Source organism: Columba livia, chromosome 4 (assembly GCF_036013475.1).
Source record: "Columba livia isolate bColLiv1 breed racing homer chromosome 4, bColLiv1.pat.W.v2, whole genome shotgun sequence".
Taxonomy (NCBI): Eukaryota; Metazoa; Chordata; class Aves; order Columbiformes; family Columbidae; genus Columba; species Columba livia.
Genome location: NC_088605.1, coordinates 10,311,248 through 10,329,281, shown reverse-complemented (window position 1 = coordinate 10,329,281; position 18,034 = coordinate 10,311,248). Strand labels below are relative to the sequence as shown.

General features: G+C 38.0%; 1 protein-coding gene across 2 annotated transcripts in view; it reads right to left on the bottom strand.

The window, feature by feature from the left end:
• HTT (huntingtin) overlaps positions 1–18,034 on the bottom strand; it is an 82,016-nt gene that overhangs the window by 53,534 nt on the left and 10,448 nt on the right. The window contains exons 4-19 of one of the 2 annotated variants that reach the window (XM_021288535.2): positions 17,209–17,268; positions 15,137–15,216; positions 14,574–14,712; positions 14,200–14,341; positions 12,675–12,853; positions 11,986–12,190; positions 11,095–11,142; positions 7,817–7,897; positions 7,036–7,400; positions 5,074–5,197; positions 4,648–4,766; positions 3,763–3,874; positions 2,926–3,066; positions 2,100–2,258; positions 1,900–1,997; positions 240–379 (exon numbers count right to left, since the gene is read on the bottom strand). In XM_021288535.2, coding sequence (XP_021144210.2) covers positions 240–379; positions 1,900–1,997; positions 2,100–2,258; positions 2,926–3,066; positions 3,763–3,874; positions 4,648–4,766; positions 5,074–5,197; positions 7,036–7,400; positions 7,817–7,897; positions 11,095–11,142; positions 11,986–12,190; positions 12,675–12,853; positions 14,200–14,341; positions 14,574–14,712; positions 15,137–15,216; positions 17,209–17,268 — 2,192 coding nt within the window. The remainder of the gene's footprint in view (positions 1–239; positions 380–1,899; positions 1,998–2,099; positions 2,259–2,925; positions 3,067–3,762; positions 3,875–4,647; positions 4,767–5,073; positions 5,198–7,035; positions 7,401–7,816; positions 7,898–11,094; positions 11,143–11,985; positions 12,191–12,674; positions 12,854–14,199; positions 14,342–14,573; positions 14,713–15,136; positions 15,217–17,208; positions 17,269–18,034) is intronic. The other variant, XM_065060399.1, reaches the window with a different exon arrangement.

The following is an 18,034-nucleotide window of genomic DNA, read 5'->3' as shown; positions in this document are numbered from 1 at the left end:
CACAAACTGAGCAACAGAAGAGAGCTGATGAGGACGGAGAGCTGGGCATGAAATCCAAGTTAGTTTCCAGATTGTGTGGTCCCTCTATGATCAAACAAATTTAGGAACGATCAGTCTAAATCATTTTTATGAAACCTGTTAACGTTTCAGAAGAAACTGCTCCATTATTGTTCCAGTTTCCTATAGAGAGCATCTTTGCACTGCAGTTACAACATCCATAGAAAAATAAAAACACTTACCGAAAATCTACCTCTGCAAGTGTTTCCAGAAGTTCTGTCCTTACTAGCCAGTAGGAGCTATTCTTCAGCGTCAAGAGGTCAACAATTAATTGTAAACCTAGTTCACTGTAACTGCTACTACACAAGCTCATGATGCAATGCTGAGAAGAAAAAACAACTTTTAGTTGTATTACAGGAGAGGTTCTCTAAATCAAAGTATGTAACTGGTCATAAAAATCTGTTTTATTTAGAACACTAAAATAAATTATTGCTTAAAATCTAGGAGAAAGTACCAGAGCTAGGTATTGTGCCAGGCTAGGCCGCTGGCCCCTTGCAAAACTGCTGAAACCTGCTGCTGAATTTGAACTCTGGAGAGGAACCCAAGCCTCAGACATCATTAGACAATCCTCCAAAGACTGAGATCTAAAACTCACAGGGCTTGAACTTCACAAGCACTATATTCTTACCTGTTCAAAAAGTCTCCCCTAGTTTCCCTGGAATATTTTCAGAGATGTGGTTCTAATTTCCAGAAGTTTTTCAAAAAGTCATACCTCCTCATTTTAATGATTACATGCAGAATGTGTGAACTTTGGAAAAATGTAGAACACTCTACACTTGTATGTCAGATTTAACTACACAAAAATATGCTTTCTTGTTCAGGGATTAACAGCCTAAAATACTTTTGAACATTTCTGCCAAAAGGTATAAAGTCAGGCTACATTATATACTGAGAGAAAAAGTCAAAATTGACTAGTGCAAGTTGCCAGAACCAAATAATTCTAGTGAAGTCTTCTAAAAAGCCATAATCATAATTGTAACCATACATGAAACCACTATATACGAACAGTACAATCATGGAACAGAAGTTTAAAGAGACAGCAACATTTAACTAACTGGATTTCCTTCCCTCAGTTGCATCACAGACCCCTCCTCTTAGCATATGAAATCATACTTTCCATACATAAATTATCTACATTTTACTAAATGTTTTATATTGCAGCTGACCCATAGGTCAGTGAGGCAAAATGTTCAGCCACCCTGTGCCTCTCCTCGATGAATTAGTTTCCTTTGCCTTCCAATTTGTCCTTGTTGTTCTACTTTTTTAGAGAATTCCTCAAGGGAACTCACTCCACCCTTCTGCACTTCCACAGAACATAGAAATAAAGTTCCACTCATAAATTCAGATATCGTCTCTATTTTAACAATTGCCTGATGGATCTTTTACCCAATTTGAAACACTTCCTTGAGACTTTCCTCACTTTCAAAAATAACTATTTAAGAAAATAATCACTATTTTACTTGTCATTTCTCACATTTAATTTTTGCTTTCCAAATGCAGGTTACAAGCAGCTGTCACACGTTCACATTTCCCTTTTAGGCCAGGTATCCTTTCTATCTACTGCACTCAGCCTATTGTTGGTCACTGTAACATTACAGCTCATACCTGTACACTTATATCTAGAAACATCATTATTAGATTACACTGCTAACAAACATAATTATGTTCCAGTTGTTTGTTCCTCCATTTCTGTGACTGAATCCATGTTTTCTACAATAAAGTTCTTGGGGAACAAGTAATTTTTTGCTCCATGTCTACACACCTGAGCACAGCAGGACCCAAGTCAACGAATAACACCCCTGTGATGTGTGGTGGTGCACATAAATTATTTCTTCTGCTTACCCTCACAGCCGTACAAGCCAGCTTGCACGTAACAGAGGACTCATCTTTCAGTGTTTTCTGCAACAGAGGTATGCAGTCTACCAAGGAAAAGAGATTTCCTAACAGTAACAACAACAAAAAAAATCATTTAGAGCAATAAAACAAACAAAAATTTTGGTTACATACAAAAAAAAGAAAATACCCTCAAAAGAAATTGTTACCTGTTGAGCTTCTGACATTTATTAGCCATTTTTCCACATCAAAGCGGGATTTAATGAGAATAGAGTTGACAATTGTTCCACACAGAATGGCAGTAGCTCCTCTAATCTGGGGATCTCCATGGTCAATGTAGTTCAGAATATCTGATACATACTGCTCCTCTAAGAAAATAAGTTACAACTACTTTATTTTAAAAATACTAGTCTTAGACTTAACTAATCCCTAAAAATGTTTCAGTAGAAGTACTAATTACTGCACAATCAATGCCAGCATATTCACAATACACCTGCCCTGGATCTACCTTTCAGAGATCCCTTGCGTGTAATCTACAGATCATTCACACAATTCAGATCACATATCAAACCACTAGTGCTTTATTTAAATTACACACAAAATGCTCTGGGGAAAGCTAAGAAGAGTTTTGATAAACACTCCACCTTTTCACTATCAGTGTCAAACCAGTTGAATACGCCAAGTCTTTGCTGATTATATTGAATTCATTAAAATGAACCTAATGGCTTAGAAATCACCTAGAAGATGGCCTGATATAAATGAAAATAAACTATTTCTAGGATAAATGAACCACTTCTATATAGCAGTTGTATTAAAACATGTTTCAGCTTGTCAGAAGCTGTACAAGCTTGTCCACTGAAACTTAACTCTTACAACCAAAGAAAAATTTCATCACATAGGCTTCTAGTGTAGACAGCACATTCATTCCAGTTGGTGCAGTATCAGTTTGCAAACACTAAGCTGGGTTTAGAGTTGCATCATTTATTTGAAAACCCAGAAACACTATTAAAATGGAATATGTGAACTGCAACATACCATACTCTTCTTCCATTGCTTCAAGGGGTGCTTTATACAGTTTGCTGAAGAAAGACTCGGGGTGAAGTGCAACGGCTGCTCCAACACAACTTACTGCCAGGGCTTTTACACTCACCCTCACATCTCTATCAGGAACTAAAGCTGGGGAGAAGGGAAAATAGAAATGGGGCATTTAAAAGCTTCCTGAACTGTTTGTTCAATAGCTCTATGATACAAATAGCTTAGCCTGGACAAAAAATATCAAGGCAGAGCAGTTTTTCAGAGGCAGCAGTTATATATGACTTTAAAAAACAAGCAAACAAAAAAACCCCAACAAATAATGCCACACACTTTCAACTCATTTCCTTCATTGCTGAGAATACACCTACTAAAATGTCTTTCCAAGAACACTGCATTAGCAGAGCACATGAACAAATAACAGTTTAGAAAAGGGAAAAAGAACAAGCACCTTAAATGCTCACTTTGGCCTTTTATAATGACACATACACACATGCCTGTGACACAGACTTGCCAGTAGAAAAAATGGAACCAGCGGTGTATGCCACAAAGGCTTTCTGGAAAATCCCTACTGACATTTTATCACTACGTTGAAAAGGTAAATGACTCCCCTTTCACGCCACAATAGCACAACAGTTAAAAACAGGATTAATTGTAAAATGGCATAATTTTTAAAGTATTTTTAGGTTTTTCTGTACTCTGGTGCGATCATTTAAATCAGGACTGTTAAAGAAAAACCCCAGCCTTGAGATTAAAAACCAGACAGAAAGAACTGAGCACATTCCCAGCTTTGTGCATTGAGAGACACAACGAACCAATGCACCTTGAACAAAAACTTACCGCCTTTCTCCCCAGTAAGCAGAAAAGAGGCTGACAGAAGTCTAACGCAGTGCACTAAAGGTGCAGAATTTCCATCGGTGTAGTGACCTATGTCTCCCTTCACCCTGGAGGGCTATTGAAAGCAAATCACAATTTTTATATAGATAAATATTAATCTTTAACTTAAACAAAAGATTAAGCACAACAAGATTTCACAATACTGCACATCCCCAAACATATAAAGGTTGTAACACAAAAATGTGTTTAATACATATTCCAAAAAAGGCCTTAAAATGTAATGCTTTCGGGGGTCTGTATCTAGTATCAGAATTAGTCTAATTTTATCACAGAAACAGCAATTACTCTGTATATTTTCTGAGTTACTCAGACTTGCTGTTTGCATCTGAAGTAATCTGATTTTTTTTGCCCCAGCTCAGAACAAGGCCCAAAGCTAAAGTCAAAACCCATCAGAGGAAATCAGCAACCTGTGGTTAGAACAGCGTGAGCGTGAGAGTCTCCAAAGAGTAAGACATAATAACTTCTGAGTACATCATAAAATTACCTACACAGCTAACAACCAGCACAATGATACTTCAGCTAATAAAGTATCAGTATACCCTACAAATGCACAGACAAAACAGGTTTGTGTTCTCAGCAGTGTGTGTTCTGCTGTCGTTTTGCTAGTGATTGCATATAAGACACCAACACTTGTGCATTCACCCTGGGTTAAATGAAATTCAGACTATAACTCAGATTTACTGTTCAACAACAATTATTTTGACCTGTAATTAAGTATACCACATATACAGACTACCAACATCTACCACTAAATGATCATAAGTCTAACTTTCTCTTTAAAGTTAGTTGTTTTAAACTTTAAACCAGACCACTGTGACTACTTCTCACCTTGTTTTCATGATCACCAGGATCCGCTGCATCTTCTTTTGATGTAAATCTATCCACGCTGCTATCAGAAGGCTGCCTACTATGGCTCACAGTTTTCAACAGGTGAGGCTGTTGAAGAGCTTTAGAAAAAGGCAATTCATGAAATATCATTTCAGATGCAAATTAAAAGCACTTCAATTGAACTTAATTATACAAACATGAAAAATAAATTAGCAGTGATGAAAACAAGCGATTCACTCAAGTGTTAAAATATATTCCTTATTTCACATTCAATCTAGTTATTTGTTTTGCACATCTATTATATGAGCCTTCAGGCCCTTGGAAGTTCAACGGAAGATGCACCTGTAACACCTGCCTTAAAGGTTCCACCAGTTCTGTGTGTCCCGTTCGTGTGTGACCCTGTCCCCCCCAAATTTATCAACATACCAATAGAAGAATTTCTGAAAGACTCTGATGAATCATCTTGGAGAATATTTCCAGCCTCATCTTCCTCATCCTGCAGCTGCCCAATTTGCACTCCAGAATACTGTCCATCAGCACCTTCCAAAACCTACACAGTTCAAGGACAGGACTTAAAAACAGCTTAGCTTAACGCACAGCATTAAAACCCAAGCATGCAGTGTTAGTAATCTAGAAATAATTTGAAAGCAAATATGAGCCCGATAAATATTAGCGTACAGCTGCGTGCAGGCCCCAAAACAATTCCCCTCTTCCTCCAGTATCTGGGCTATGAGAGGCCATAGTTACATCTGAGAGCTTCCCCCTTGAGCCATGAACTTGGATATTAACAGCAGGAAAGCCAAACACTTGGTGCATTGCCTTCCCTCCCTACTCCCTTACCCCAAATGCAACTGTCCCTCATTCTCAGCAGTTACAAATCACAACCAACACCTTGATTGTCGCAAATTAAACTTGTCCCTTGCTGCCAAACTCTCCTATAACTTCACTTGTCCTGGGTATCTAAAGTCAAACTGAGAACTGTGCAGCACAAAAAAGGACAAATAATCTGAACATCTTTTAATTCCTTCATTCTAAACCGGAGACTGCTAATATAATAGACACTTCTAGAAGAGAGTTTGAGCCTTGGTGCAAATGCAATATATAGAATATAGAAAAGTAGCCATAAAAGACAAAAAATTTGATAGTGATAACAAAAAAAAAAAAAAACCACAGTAAAAAACATTTCATTGTAAGTTTATCAGAAGACACAACATACTACTTCAGTTACTCCCTGACTTTATGAGCACCGGGAACTTGTTGACTAAAAAGCCTGTGTGTAGGTAAGTGGGACAATCACTTAGTCTGTCGCTTACAAAGACCACATTTTTGCTTGTAATTACTGCTTGTAAACAGTATGTAAACTGACACACGCAACAGTCTGACGGCAATTTGCAAGAACTGCATCTTGTCAATAAATGCAACTTGTCAATAAATGCCTGCTCATTTTGACTTCTGCACCGCCTACATTGAATTCAGAGACAGTGCAATTACCATCACTCCTTTGGTTCTTGAATCCTCCCCCTTGCAGGACTATTTGCTTATCCTAATTATAAATTTATTGGGTTTTGTAGTGGTAAGATACTATTACTCTTCCAAAGTTACTATCAGCAAACTTAAGTCAAATGTTTGGTAATGTTTGAAAATAAGAACTTAAGACATTCTAAGTTTCCGCCTTTTTTCATTTTCTGCTCTTGCTTCGAGTAAATATATTTTGGCTGTTTTTATTACAGCTTCACAATACACTTGCCCACCAGAGACAAGTTTCTTAAAATAGTTACATTGTATGCACACGTCAGGTGTTTATTAGATATGTAACTGCTACATTAGTAAATCACCCAGGATTTGCTCAGTATAGGAGAAATCCTTAAGATAGAATAAAAAGGAAAAAAAAAAAGTTGTGTTGCCAAGCAAAAAAGCACAGGCAGAAGACAATGTGAAGCATTAGGTTTTAAAAGTATTCCTTTATCATTCCAAATAGACTGTTCACCCTTTAACACTTCCATTAGTCTTCCTGCACCAAAAGTTATCAATATATCTACACAAAATGAAGGAAATGCTACTAAGATAATATATTTATGTCAAACCTTTGATAATGACATTCTTCCAGTGAGTGACAATCTAGTAATGCCTTCACATCACCCACCCAGCAAACATACTGATTACAGCTTTGTAGATTTTAATTACTGCTGAAGTGAAAGTGTTAAAAGGAGGTCAAGCTCTCCAATGGAGATGTGAGCTGCTGACCTTTCCACTGTTACTAGCTGAGGACAGAAAAGTAGAAGACGAGTAAGCAGATGAATCCAAGTCTGGGCCCTCCATGGAAGAGCTCTGAGATATGTCGGGCCCCTCAGTAGAAGGGGATCCCCCCTCTGCCCGTTGCACACTTACAATTTCAGAACTGTCCGAAGGGGTTACAGCAGAGTCTGGACCTTCTGTAGTAGTCTGAGAGCTATCACTAATTGGTGAGGAAGCTTGTGTACCATCGTTTAAATCCATAGTGGGATCTGACTGGACAGCACTGATCTGGCTGGAGCTTCGACTAAGCACATCATCTTCTTCCCCTTCAGTAGCTGTGCTTGCCAAATCACAGCTGCTCAGGTCTACAGAGTCTGACTGCAGCGTATGCTGAGAACGTGGCTGCTCAGTAATGATATCGTGTCCGGTGGGATCAGCAGCTGAACTCCCTGCTGACCCAGCTGTCGACACGCCGGATGAAGAAGCCAGTTCACTGGTTATCTCACCCTTCACAGAAGCTGCAAAACACAGACATTTATGAGTCAATCCAGTGTTTAAACTTCTGTTTCACTCTTGATATGGACACCACATATGAAGCCACATACTACATTAGGCTAAAGAAAGTGTATAACTAAACAGTTAAACTACAGGTAGGGAAATAGGCATCTGTAAGATGTCATTTCATCTACACCAATAGCTCAATAGGATAACTATCCATTTAAAAAAATATGCAGTCCACTTCATTAGTTAAAGTATAAGATTTATACCTGGAAGTATTTATGGTTTCAGTTTTGTTAACACATCTTCTGAGTGTCCATTGACTTCCTAGTCACCATAACACATCACTTTCATATTTTACACAGAGCAATAAACGAATAGATTTGTAATGTAAAGCACAGAGGTTGATTGCATTGCTAAAGGAAAAGCCAGCTACCTGCAAACGATGCAGAGCTGACATCTGATCGGGTTTCAGCATCATCCTCCAAACCTTCTTCTTCACCAAGAAGTATTTTACCTAAGAAGTGATGTAAAAGAAACCTTTACAGTTTTTCAAAGCTACAGTCAACTTGAAATGCTGAACAGCTGGAGTCAGTCAGATGTGAAATTTATTTTCAGAAAGTGTATCTAAATAGTATTTTAAAGACAGTCAACAGATGGAAAAGAGAAAAGTATGAAAAGAGAGTGAATATCCACTCCCTCACAAGCTGACCAGGAGAGAAACAGACAGCAGTGACAAGGAAACACACAGTTAAGTAATTTTATTTAACAGTGTAACCATTCAGGAAACTACCTAAGACATTATTCATTCTAGTTTATTTTTTGAATGATGTTTAAGCTCCCACTAATTTCAACAAGTTATGTCCTGTTACTAAGGACGGGATACCTGGCATCTGGACATCTGCCCTCAACTCAGAAGGTCATTAAAGCGCCACTAGTAATAGAACAAATAACCTCTTCCTCCTTAAGGCTATGAAAATTATCGAAGGTTACTTGCAGTTTGGGGTTTGGAACTCCAGTGATAACAGAATAGAAAATGCCTGGGGGAAGAGCAGCACAGACTAGAAGCACAGGACGACGTAAGTGGGACAGGGTGATGAACCATGGACAACAGCCATTAAGATCCAGGGACTACTAAGGCAAAAATCTTCAGAGAAAAAATGAGAACCATTTATATCCTAACACAATCATCACAGAGTTCTCCTACTCACGGAGTAATATCCATTTAAAATAAAGGCAGTGGAAAAATAAAGATACCTGCAGCTGCACACCTCCTGGGAGCAAGGCAAGGACAAAGTGCACTGGCCAGCCTGTAACTGGGACAGGATACGGGGTGCAGAGGGAGCTGCTCAGCCCGTCCCTCCGTGTCTCACGACTCACTTGCTGAGACAGAGGGATTCACAACAACTGCTTTGAGATTTGCCTTTTAAAATAAGCTTCACTGGTAGCCTAAGATTCACTGTGCAAGATATCAATGTTCTAACTCCAGGTGAATTCCTTTGCATTTCATTTAAGTTACCAGGGGGTAAAAAAGCATTAAGAGACTTTTGCATTAGTTTCTCTATTACAACTGCTTTCATACACAGCAGTAACACTGTAGAATTGTCTTCCTCTGAAAAGTATGTTTTATGCTATTCAAACCTGTAGGGCAGGAAAAGTAACCATTACATTTCCATGTATGTTCTAGGTAAAATAAAGTAATTGAGAACTACACCCCCCTACAAAAGAATTAGTAAAATCCTGCTAAGAGTTCCCAACAGAAAGCATGAGACGGTATTTTCTTTCCTATTCTTTCTCACATTTACATCCATTTCACTGAAACAAACCAAGATATTCTTCTGCCTTCCACAGCTGATCATATTTAAAAGTGAAAGAGGAAGGACACTGAAAAACTTTAGACATATTAGGCCTTGTGTGTTTAAATGAGGATATAAAACAAGATGCAGGATACTTTTCCACTATTTGAAAAAAACAAACAAACAAACAAAAACTAGTTAAGATGCAGAACATAGGCTTTCATTTCAAGATGAGATTTCAGCCTTTTTTGCAAATACTTTTCTGAGGGTGAAACACAAACCAACAAAGACCAGCTGCTCAAAACTAAAGTGGGTCTGAAGCAGAAGGACTGAAAAGACATGAAATATCTGAGGTCAGGGTCGCAGATCTCTGTAGATCAGCCCCACTTTACACCCCCAGCCAACAGCAGAAGTCTATGACTCTGTAAGGCAGCAGACTACAAGACAGCTTCAAGCAGGGAATGGGAACAGGCTCGATTTTCCTTTCTTTCTACAGGGGAGAGCAGCAGGAAATAAACAACTCACAATTTGAAATTAAACCTCTACAAAACACAAAGTTGTGAACATATTTCTTCAAATTAATTTATGCAGTTTTTTAGATCACAAAATCTCCATACCATGATCTTGAAAGAGGATAGAAGCTGATGGCTCTTACATGGTTTACCAGTGAGTGGAGGAAAGGTTAGTGTTTTAACAAGTATTTTAATGTAATTTACACTATATTATTAATACTTCCAAGTTACACTGAAGACTGCTCATTCAAAGTATCAAAATGATGATTTACGATTTTTCATTCCGAAGTGTGAAACGTTATTCTTGTTTGTTGCATTCTGTCTCGCCTTTGGATGCTGCAGCTCTATCTACTTTCAGAACATCCTTTCTTTCACTCAGTCATTTCTAAATTAGAAATTATCACTGCATCCATAAGCACTTCCCACTGTTTCACTTATGGGTATATTCTTAAAGCATATAGGTATATTCTTTAAGCATTATGAGATTCCTTGCACACAAAGATGGGAGGAAATGTTCGGAAAAAGTATAAGCTAGTTGTTAAAATAGTCCTTAAAGTTTGTACAGTCTTACTTAGTCTTAAACTGGTTTTCTTTTCAGTACTGTACACCTGTCTGCTTACTGGGCTTGCACTGACTGACTGACCATGCTGACACTGCACTACACTCACACACAGTTCCACTGCAGTAGCAACATTGTGCTCCCCTAAAACAGGTGATGAAACTGCTACACAGTTGTATCTACAGCGATCCTAGTACTGATATGACTGGTTTTAAGCAAAGCATAAACGTGTACATTCGTTTACATTCAACCACAAAGTGGGAAAAGAACACTTCAGAGCAAATTGTATTTTAAAAAAATCCTGCTAAAAGAATTATTTATTGAAGAAAGAAATCGAAATATACACAGCAAGACATAAATCAATAGCATTAATCATCCAGAACAGGAAAAGAAGTAAAAAAGCATCATATCAAAGCATGCAAACATATACATGCATTAGTGAAAGAAGGAGGGAAAAAAGGAAGGTTAACCAGGAAGGTTAACTATTTTGTGAGTTACATTAAAGGTTAAGTATTAGTATCAAAAGGAAGAATGCTCTGTTCAGAGAGATAATTTTTAGATGTTTTCTTTAAAAGTGAAAATTGCATCACTATAATTTTGTCACTGAACTACAGCAAAAATAAGAATTATACCGCTTTGAATAATTTTAGAATTTTTTGATTGCAATATCAGAAATCACGTCAGAATCCTTCAGTTTTACAGCGAATAAGCTCAGCTGATATCACAAAGGCAATTGTGAATGAAGAACAAAATTCGGCAAGACAATGAAGTGGGGAGGGGGGAGAAACAAAAAAAGAAAAAAATCAGAAAGTAATGCAATTAAAGATTTGTTTCTGAAAATAATCACCTTTATGCTTTCTCGCAAGAACAGGGCTGCATGAAGACCCCCCTCCAGCTGCAAATCACAGAAAGTAACACATCAGGGCAGAGACAGAGCTGCTGAAATCATGAAGGAATTCTAATAGCCACAAATGGGAAGGAAAAAAACCAAACCAAACCAAACAACCCAACAAAACAGCGAACCAAAGCCAGGAAAAAATAGCTTTTGAAGTCCAAGTTTTATGGATCATTCGCCATCAAATGACTTTTTGCTCTTCTATGCCGCATGTGCAAAGTTTGCTTTAAAAAAAACATACTCTAAATTTCACTGCTATGATTGCTTTTGGCTAATGAATTACCTTCTAATAGCAGCAATACTAGAATGATCCATTAGTTCAACACAGTGCAGAAATTGATTCTTTTGAAACAGGTAAGTAGCAGTTAAGAGACAATTTTAAGAACATGCACTTCACACACAAGAACACTGATAGCTGATTTTAAAAGTTGTAGATAAACTTAAGTCATGCTTTAATGTCATGCTGGTTTTGGTATTCAGCAAGGAGTTCTCAGTTAATATAAATTTTGATTAGATCAGCTTTTGAGGAATCACAGTTGTCAGATGCTTGGTGAGAAGAACGTTAATTTTGTGGTGGAAAGAAAAAGAGCTGTCAGAGTTAACTTGCTCTGTGTAACCAAAAATTCCATCAACACAAACTGTAAAAAATTACTCCAATGAATGTCTACCCACTCAAAGCAAGGATGGAAACAAAAATTTTACTGTATCTTGGGTAAAAGAAAAAAATAATACATAATGGTATACATCTCATTTTATCCTCCACAATTTTGCCTAACACTGAGAAAAAGAGTCCGTGAAGTATGTTCATCTCTGTTTCCTGAAATTACCAAAAATATAGCTTACCTATAAGTTCCACTATGCTCCCACTGCGGTTCCTGCTGGCAGATTCATCTTTGGATACACTGACCTGTGCGATGCCCCCTGAAGTGGTCAGGGCATGGAGGAGTTCAGGTGGTGGTGTTCTAAAGAGCTGCTGCAACAATTCTAAAGCTCCAGTCACAACATTATGGTCCTGATGTTGAGTATAATGCAGAGTCAATTCATAAACCTAAAACCCAAAGTACTGAAGTAAGACATCACATACGATTACTTCCTCTCATGTATCACATTAAATTTCAGTGGTGCATTACAAATGACTGATGTATACTATATCTAATCTTACCATCCTCTTCCAAGGTGAAAATGTCAATTAACTGTAGCCATTCAACTGCCTTTTTGGTAGAAGCCTACTGTTTCTGTTTGTTGTAGCAGAAGGAATCACAAAGAACACTGTAATGACTATGAAGTTCTTCAGTTCCTTTAGGAACACTGAACAAGTACTGCTGATGCATTTTTCTGGGATTTTAAGTCATTAACGTTATTTATCAATAATTCCAGTCACGGGACCAACTATAATTTACTGAGGTGAAAAGGAGTTAAAGAAAAGAATTCAGAATGCTCAATACCAGACTAGAGCTGTATCATTCTACATGCAAGATTTCTTTTCCTTCCAATTAGTACTTTTTAGGTTAGGGTTATTATTCATATTTTACCTGTATAAGTTGTTCTGGTGAAGGTGAAATCTCTGTTTCTTTTCTTGTTACGCCAAAACTGCCCTTCAGGCTGGTATCCTTTACTTGTTGTTGCAATAAAGGTATGAGATACCTTAGTGTAAGTAAAACACCCAGAATTAAAAGAGTAGGATGATCATCTTCTACAGGAACCAACAAGCCTGGAGATAGAAAAGCAGCAGTAAAATCACTTATTGACAGTGGTCAGTTTCAAATGCTACTTTATGTAGTCCGTATCAATGCTTTCTAAATGCAGAAACACTTGAAAATATGCATTATTTAGTATTTCTGACAATGATTTAAATAACGTGGGAGAACAGTCAGAGGATTGTGTCTAACCTTCCCTATCATTTTTTGCTCAATAAAATGACAAATATTTTTTGCAATACCTGATGCTTTTGCCAAGTGATCTTGACTCTCTCATTACCTGCCACCTCTCTCCACTTGGCGGCTTAAGGCCAAGCATAATTCCCTCACATACGCACACACTATTATCCTAATGAATGACATTTACACTTATGCCTCCTCCCTCAAGTACTGGGAACCTTGTTCCATATACCTACCTACTAATCACAAAGTCAAACCCCAAAAATATGCAGAACAAATGTATGTTAATGTGAAAAAATACAGCCTTCTATGAAAAAAATAAATCAGATTCAATTCATGGAGTTTCTGTTAGTGCTCCTGTCTGAATTCAGTATCATTGCCAGGACATTACTAGAAAAAAACAATCACCTTTGAGTCAGAAAGAACAAAGCACATCAGTTTCGAGTCACACAGAGTAAAGAAAGGTACTACGTGGCATGTGAATCTTTCACCTGTTCTTAAAAGAAGCAAGGCTAACAGGATAATGCTTTATGTATCTGTTGGTCTTCCTTACCTCTCCTTTTGCAATATAGTCTACAGAGTAAAGAGCTCCTCATCAGGAACAAAACTGAGGCAAAAGTTTCCACTACAATCCTGTCTCATCATTGCAAAACACCCAAGAACCAGACAAACTTCCCAGCTGAAGAAATATGGAAGCAACACCTGATGCAAAGTTCTGTGCTTTTAAATAAAAAAGCCATTACTGGTTTAAGTTAAGTTTTCAGAGAGTCTAAATGGTACTTCTTCTAAAAGAGGTTCCATGGTATGTGTTCATGACCCAGAGAACAGCAGTCATGGCCTCCACCTCACACCTGCTGTGCAACACGTCTTCACAGACTCCTGAGCAAGTTCTTCCAGAATCACTAAACCTCTCTGTTTTCCAACAGGCTGCCTGCTTCCCTGGCTTGGGCTGTTTCTTTTCAACATTAATGACTTAGCATTGCAGCACACAGAGAGATACAAATAGCTTTAGTCATACGTTCATCTAACTTAATACAAAATAGAGAAAGCATTAGCAGTCAGTCTAGGTATCCTTGCTTTGCCTGAAAACCTCTCACATAAGAAAAGCATCTTAGATGAGAAAAAGCTTCATGTTACTTATACCTGAAGCAAATTTACTTTATTTTTTCCAGAATCTTACCTAAAAGTACATTCAATAACCAGGCATAAAAATACTGCATTCTCCGTGAATGTTGACAGATGCTTACTGCTGATCCTGCCGCTGTTCGACGGATAGTAGGTGAGCTGGATTTAAGATTAGCTATGAAAGCCTTCAATAAAGCCTAAAAACAAAGATAACTTGCTTAACTTTGTATGAGAAAGAAGAAGAGACAGAAGTGAACTTCTAAGTCAGTAAACATATTTCATTCATTCAAAGCATTACTTAACATACATCAAGCAAGGGCAACCTTTGCCTTAAATCAGACACGCAGCTGTAACATCTGATAGATAACGTTGATAGCTTACTGTGTTTTGAGATGTAACAGGGAGCACTAAAAGGTTAAGGAAAGATACCTTAATCTCATTGTCGTTTGCAAAATTGCCAAACGCTGCCATGATTTTTGGTATTGCCGCAGCTAGCGTCTCTTGTACCGATTCTTCAGGTCTCTTACTTATTCGTGTTAGACAGGGTAAAAGGTTCACTAAGTACGGCCTAAGTATGGCAAAGGAAAAAAACTAATTTGAGACCAAGAACAACATCCCCGAATTTGTGGTATCACTAAGTCATAAAAAATGTATCTGTTAGCTACACAGAATGTAAAAAAAAGACAAAGGTCTTCTGAGTACATTTGCAGACATTAGGACAGAACTAAAGAGAATACACTTAAAAAAAACCCACACACGTTGTGATCTTCACAATTTTTCCCCACGTCCCCCAGAGTCATGTACAGCACAGAACACAAACTCCACTAAAAGAAAACCAGCTAATCAAATAAAGCTACTTCAGAGAGAATACAGTGAAAGGAATTCCTCCAACCTCCCAATTACACATTTAAAACTCGAGAACAGTAACATTTCGTCAACAAGTATATTTCATTATATATTCTTTGGACTGCTCATTACCAGGATGTGTTTACCTGCACTTTTGAGGACGAACTAGATGGGCAAGCTCAGCAAATCTCCAGAGTGCAGCACGCAGACTCCTGGAAGCACCATTCTAGACAGAGTATATAATTGTTATGTTTCATCAAGCAAAACCATTTCCTAAAAAATAGCTATAATATACAACACTATAGAGTTTTATACCATTTTACTGAAACAAATTAAAATCTAAGGTGCCTGGAAGCCATAAATTTCCTTTAGCCAAAAGGAAGTCAAGTCAGCTCCATGACTACCTTCATTTTTCTAGCTGATATTAGGAATTTTCTCAGTGACCCAAAATGAATAACAAGAAACACCAAGAAAGAGAAGGAAATGTCTGAGATCTCCACTCTGCTGAAATCAGCTTAAAATACCGCAGAGTAAGTCATCAACCAACAAAGAAACACTGATGATGTGATAGTCTAAATCACTGGAACACTTGCAGAGCTATAAATGCAGCATAAAATTGACAGCAGTGGAGATATGCAAATAAATAATGTTCAGCTTCTGTGCGGAACAAAAAAAAACCCAAAATACCCACATACTGATCTGTATCACTTCAGAATGGCTTGCATCCTTAAGTTTAGTATCTGTCTATGTTGACACCTCCAGCTGTACACCTGACTTGAGCCAAAATGCCTTCAGACCCAGCATCTAAGGTTCTAGTAAAGCTCCTTAGTACTGTTAGAAATAGAGAAAATCATGGAAGTTAACAGATGTCTAGTAGAAACTGTGCACCTAATGTAGCTTGAACCTAACCAAAATGCTTCTCAAATCAAGTCCCTCTGAAGACAGAGCTGAGATGTTTAGAAACTGTCATTTCTTTCTTATTTTCTTTAGCTGGCATGTCAAAGGTGCACGGTCTTGTTGGTATGACAAGTAAAAGCAACTTGCATCTGAATTACAAAATGTGCATTTTTCAGGTTCAGAGAGAAACAACAGATTCTGGCACGGCTCCTAAAGTGATCCAAATGATGCACAACAAAATTCAGTCTGCTGGTGCTTCTGTTACGCCTGCTACCTCTCTTTCATCTCTGCCATGAATCCGAGAGCAACTATTCAAGCACCACACACCACCTGAACAACAAAATATTTCCTCTTGCACCTGGTCATACCATGCAGAAACTTCAGATGGATTTTTGTTTATGCTGGTTGTTTTTTGCTAACTAGCTAGACACCCATTTCTATACCCTCCAAAATTTTGCATGACATTAAAGTACAACACAGTAGGATATTCATACAGGGCCTACTAATAGCCCACATTTGCCAGAAGAAAAACTATTTACATAGCTTTTGATATTTATTTTATTTTCTGTAGTTCTATTATTCCCAAAGAAATATAACAAAAAGCAATAGCCTTACTATCTGACAAATAACACCTATATTTCATCTCTATACAAGTCTTGCTACATGTTTACAGATGTGAGAGATGTGATTTCAATGATACTGGCCTGAATAAAGCATTTTTCTTTTGTAGTCATATATTTACAAAAGGCTATTACTAAAATTCTTTCCATGGACACAATTTAAATTGTGACTTTTGATGCAAAGATAAATGCTTCAGTATTTCTACCTATGCTTCTTACATGTATATATCACACACAAAACAAAGCAGTTAAAGCTTCTATCAGGTCACTTCATGTCTCGATCAAATGATTCCTCCAAGAAGTACTGTCAAATTAAGAATGTCATTGTCCTCCACCTACTTTTCACCACCCTTTTGCTTGAAGTTACTCTTTCCAGCTCAGTCAGTGGAGCAAACATCATGAATATGGCTTATTCATTTGAGAGCAGAGCCACTAAGGTTAACTCAGACTGCTGTTCACACCAAATGCTCACACGTTTTCTGCCAGATAAGCTTTCAGGAGTGGTTAAATCCAAACAGTGGGGCCAATAGTAGGAACTGGGTGGAATCATAAAATAAACAGTCACAGACCCTTCCAGAGTGAAGCTTCGACCTTGATCTTAAGAGACTTACATGATTTATTGACACTAATGCCACATCCCAATATACTAACACAGTTACTAAACACCATATTTCAAAAGGACACAAAAGAAAGAAACTCACCTTTTTAATCTCTTTATACAGTTCTAATTGTAACCTAGGAAGATTGGAATCCATCAAAGCCTGCAATAAAATGCATTGAGAATTTACTCTATCAGAGGGGAGGCACTTTACAGGAATCATGTCACACTTGCTATAAAATAGCTTCAAAAAAGGCACAGAACTGCCCCATATGTGATGTATAACTAGGAAGGTGTGAAATACTCAAGAGGGACAATTTTATCTTTCACACAAACACAAACCAGAAATGCAGACAAACTCTAACAGTTATTTGCAGTTAATACTGACTGCTTCACCCATTCGACCTAATGAAGGCCATGTGGTGAGACCACATCTGGAATATTGTGTCCAGTTCTGGGCCCCTCAGTTCCAGAAGGACAGGGAACTGCTGGAGAGGGTCCAGCGTAGGGCAATGAAGATGATGAAGGGAGTGGAGCATCTCCCTTATGAAGAAAGGCTGAGGGAGCTGGGGCTCTTTAGTTTGGAGGAGACTAAGGGGGGACCTTATCAATGTTTATAAATATATAAAGGGTGAGTGTCATGAGGATGGAGCCAGGCTCTTCTCGGTGGCAAACAATGATAGGACAAGGGGTAATGGGATCAAGCTGGAACACAAGAGGTTCCGCTTAAATTTGAGAAGAAACTTCTTCTCAGTGAGGGTGACAGACACTGGAACAGGCTGCCCAGGGGGGTTGTGGAGTCTCCTACTCTGGAGACATTCAAACCTGCCTGGACATGTTCCTGTGCGACCTCACCTGGGCGTTCCTGCTCCAGCAGGGGGATTGGACTAGATGATCTTTTGAGGTCCCTTCCAATCCCAAACATACTG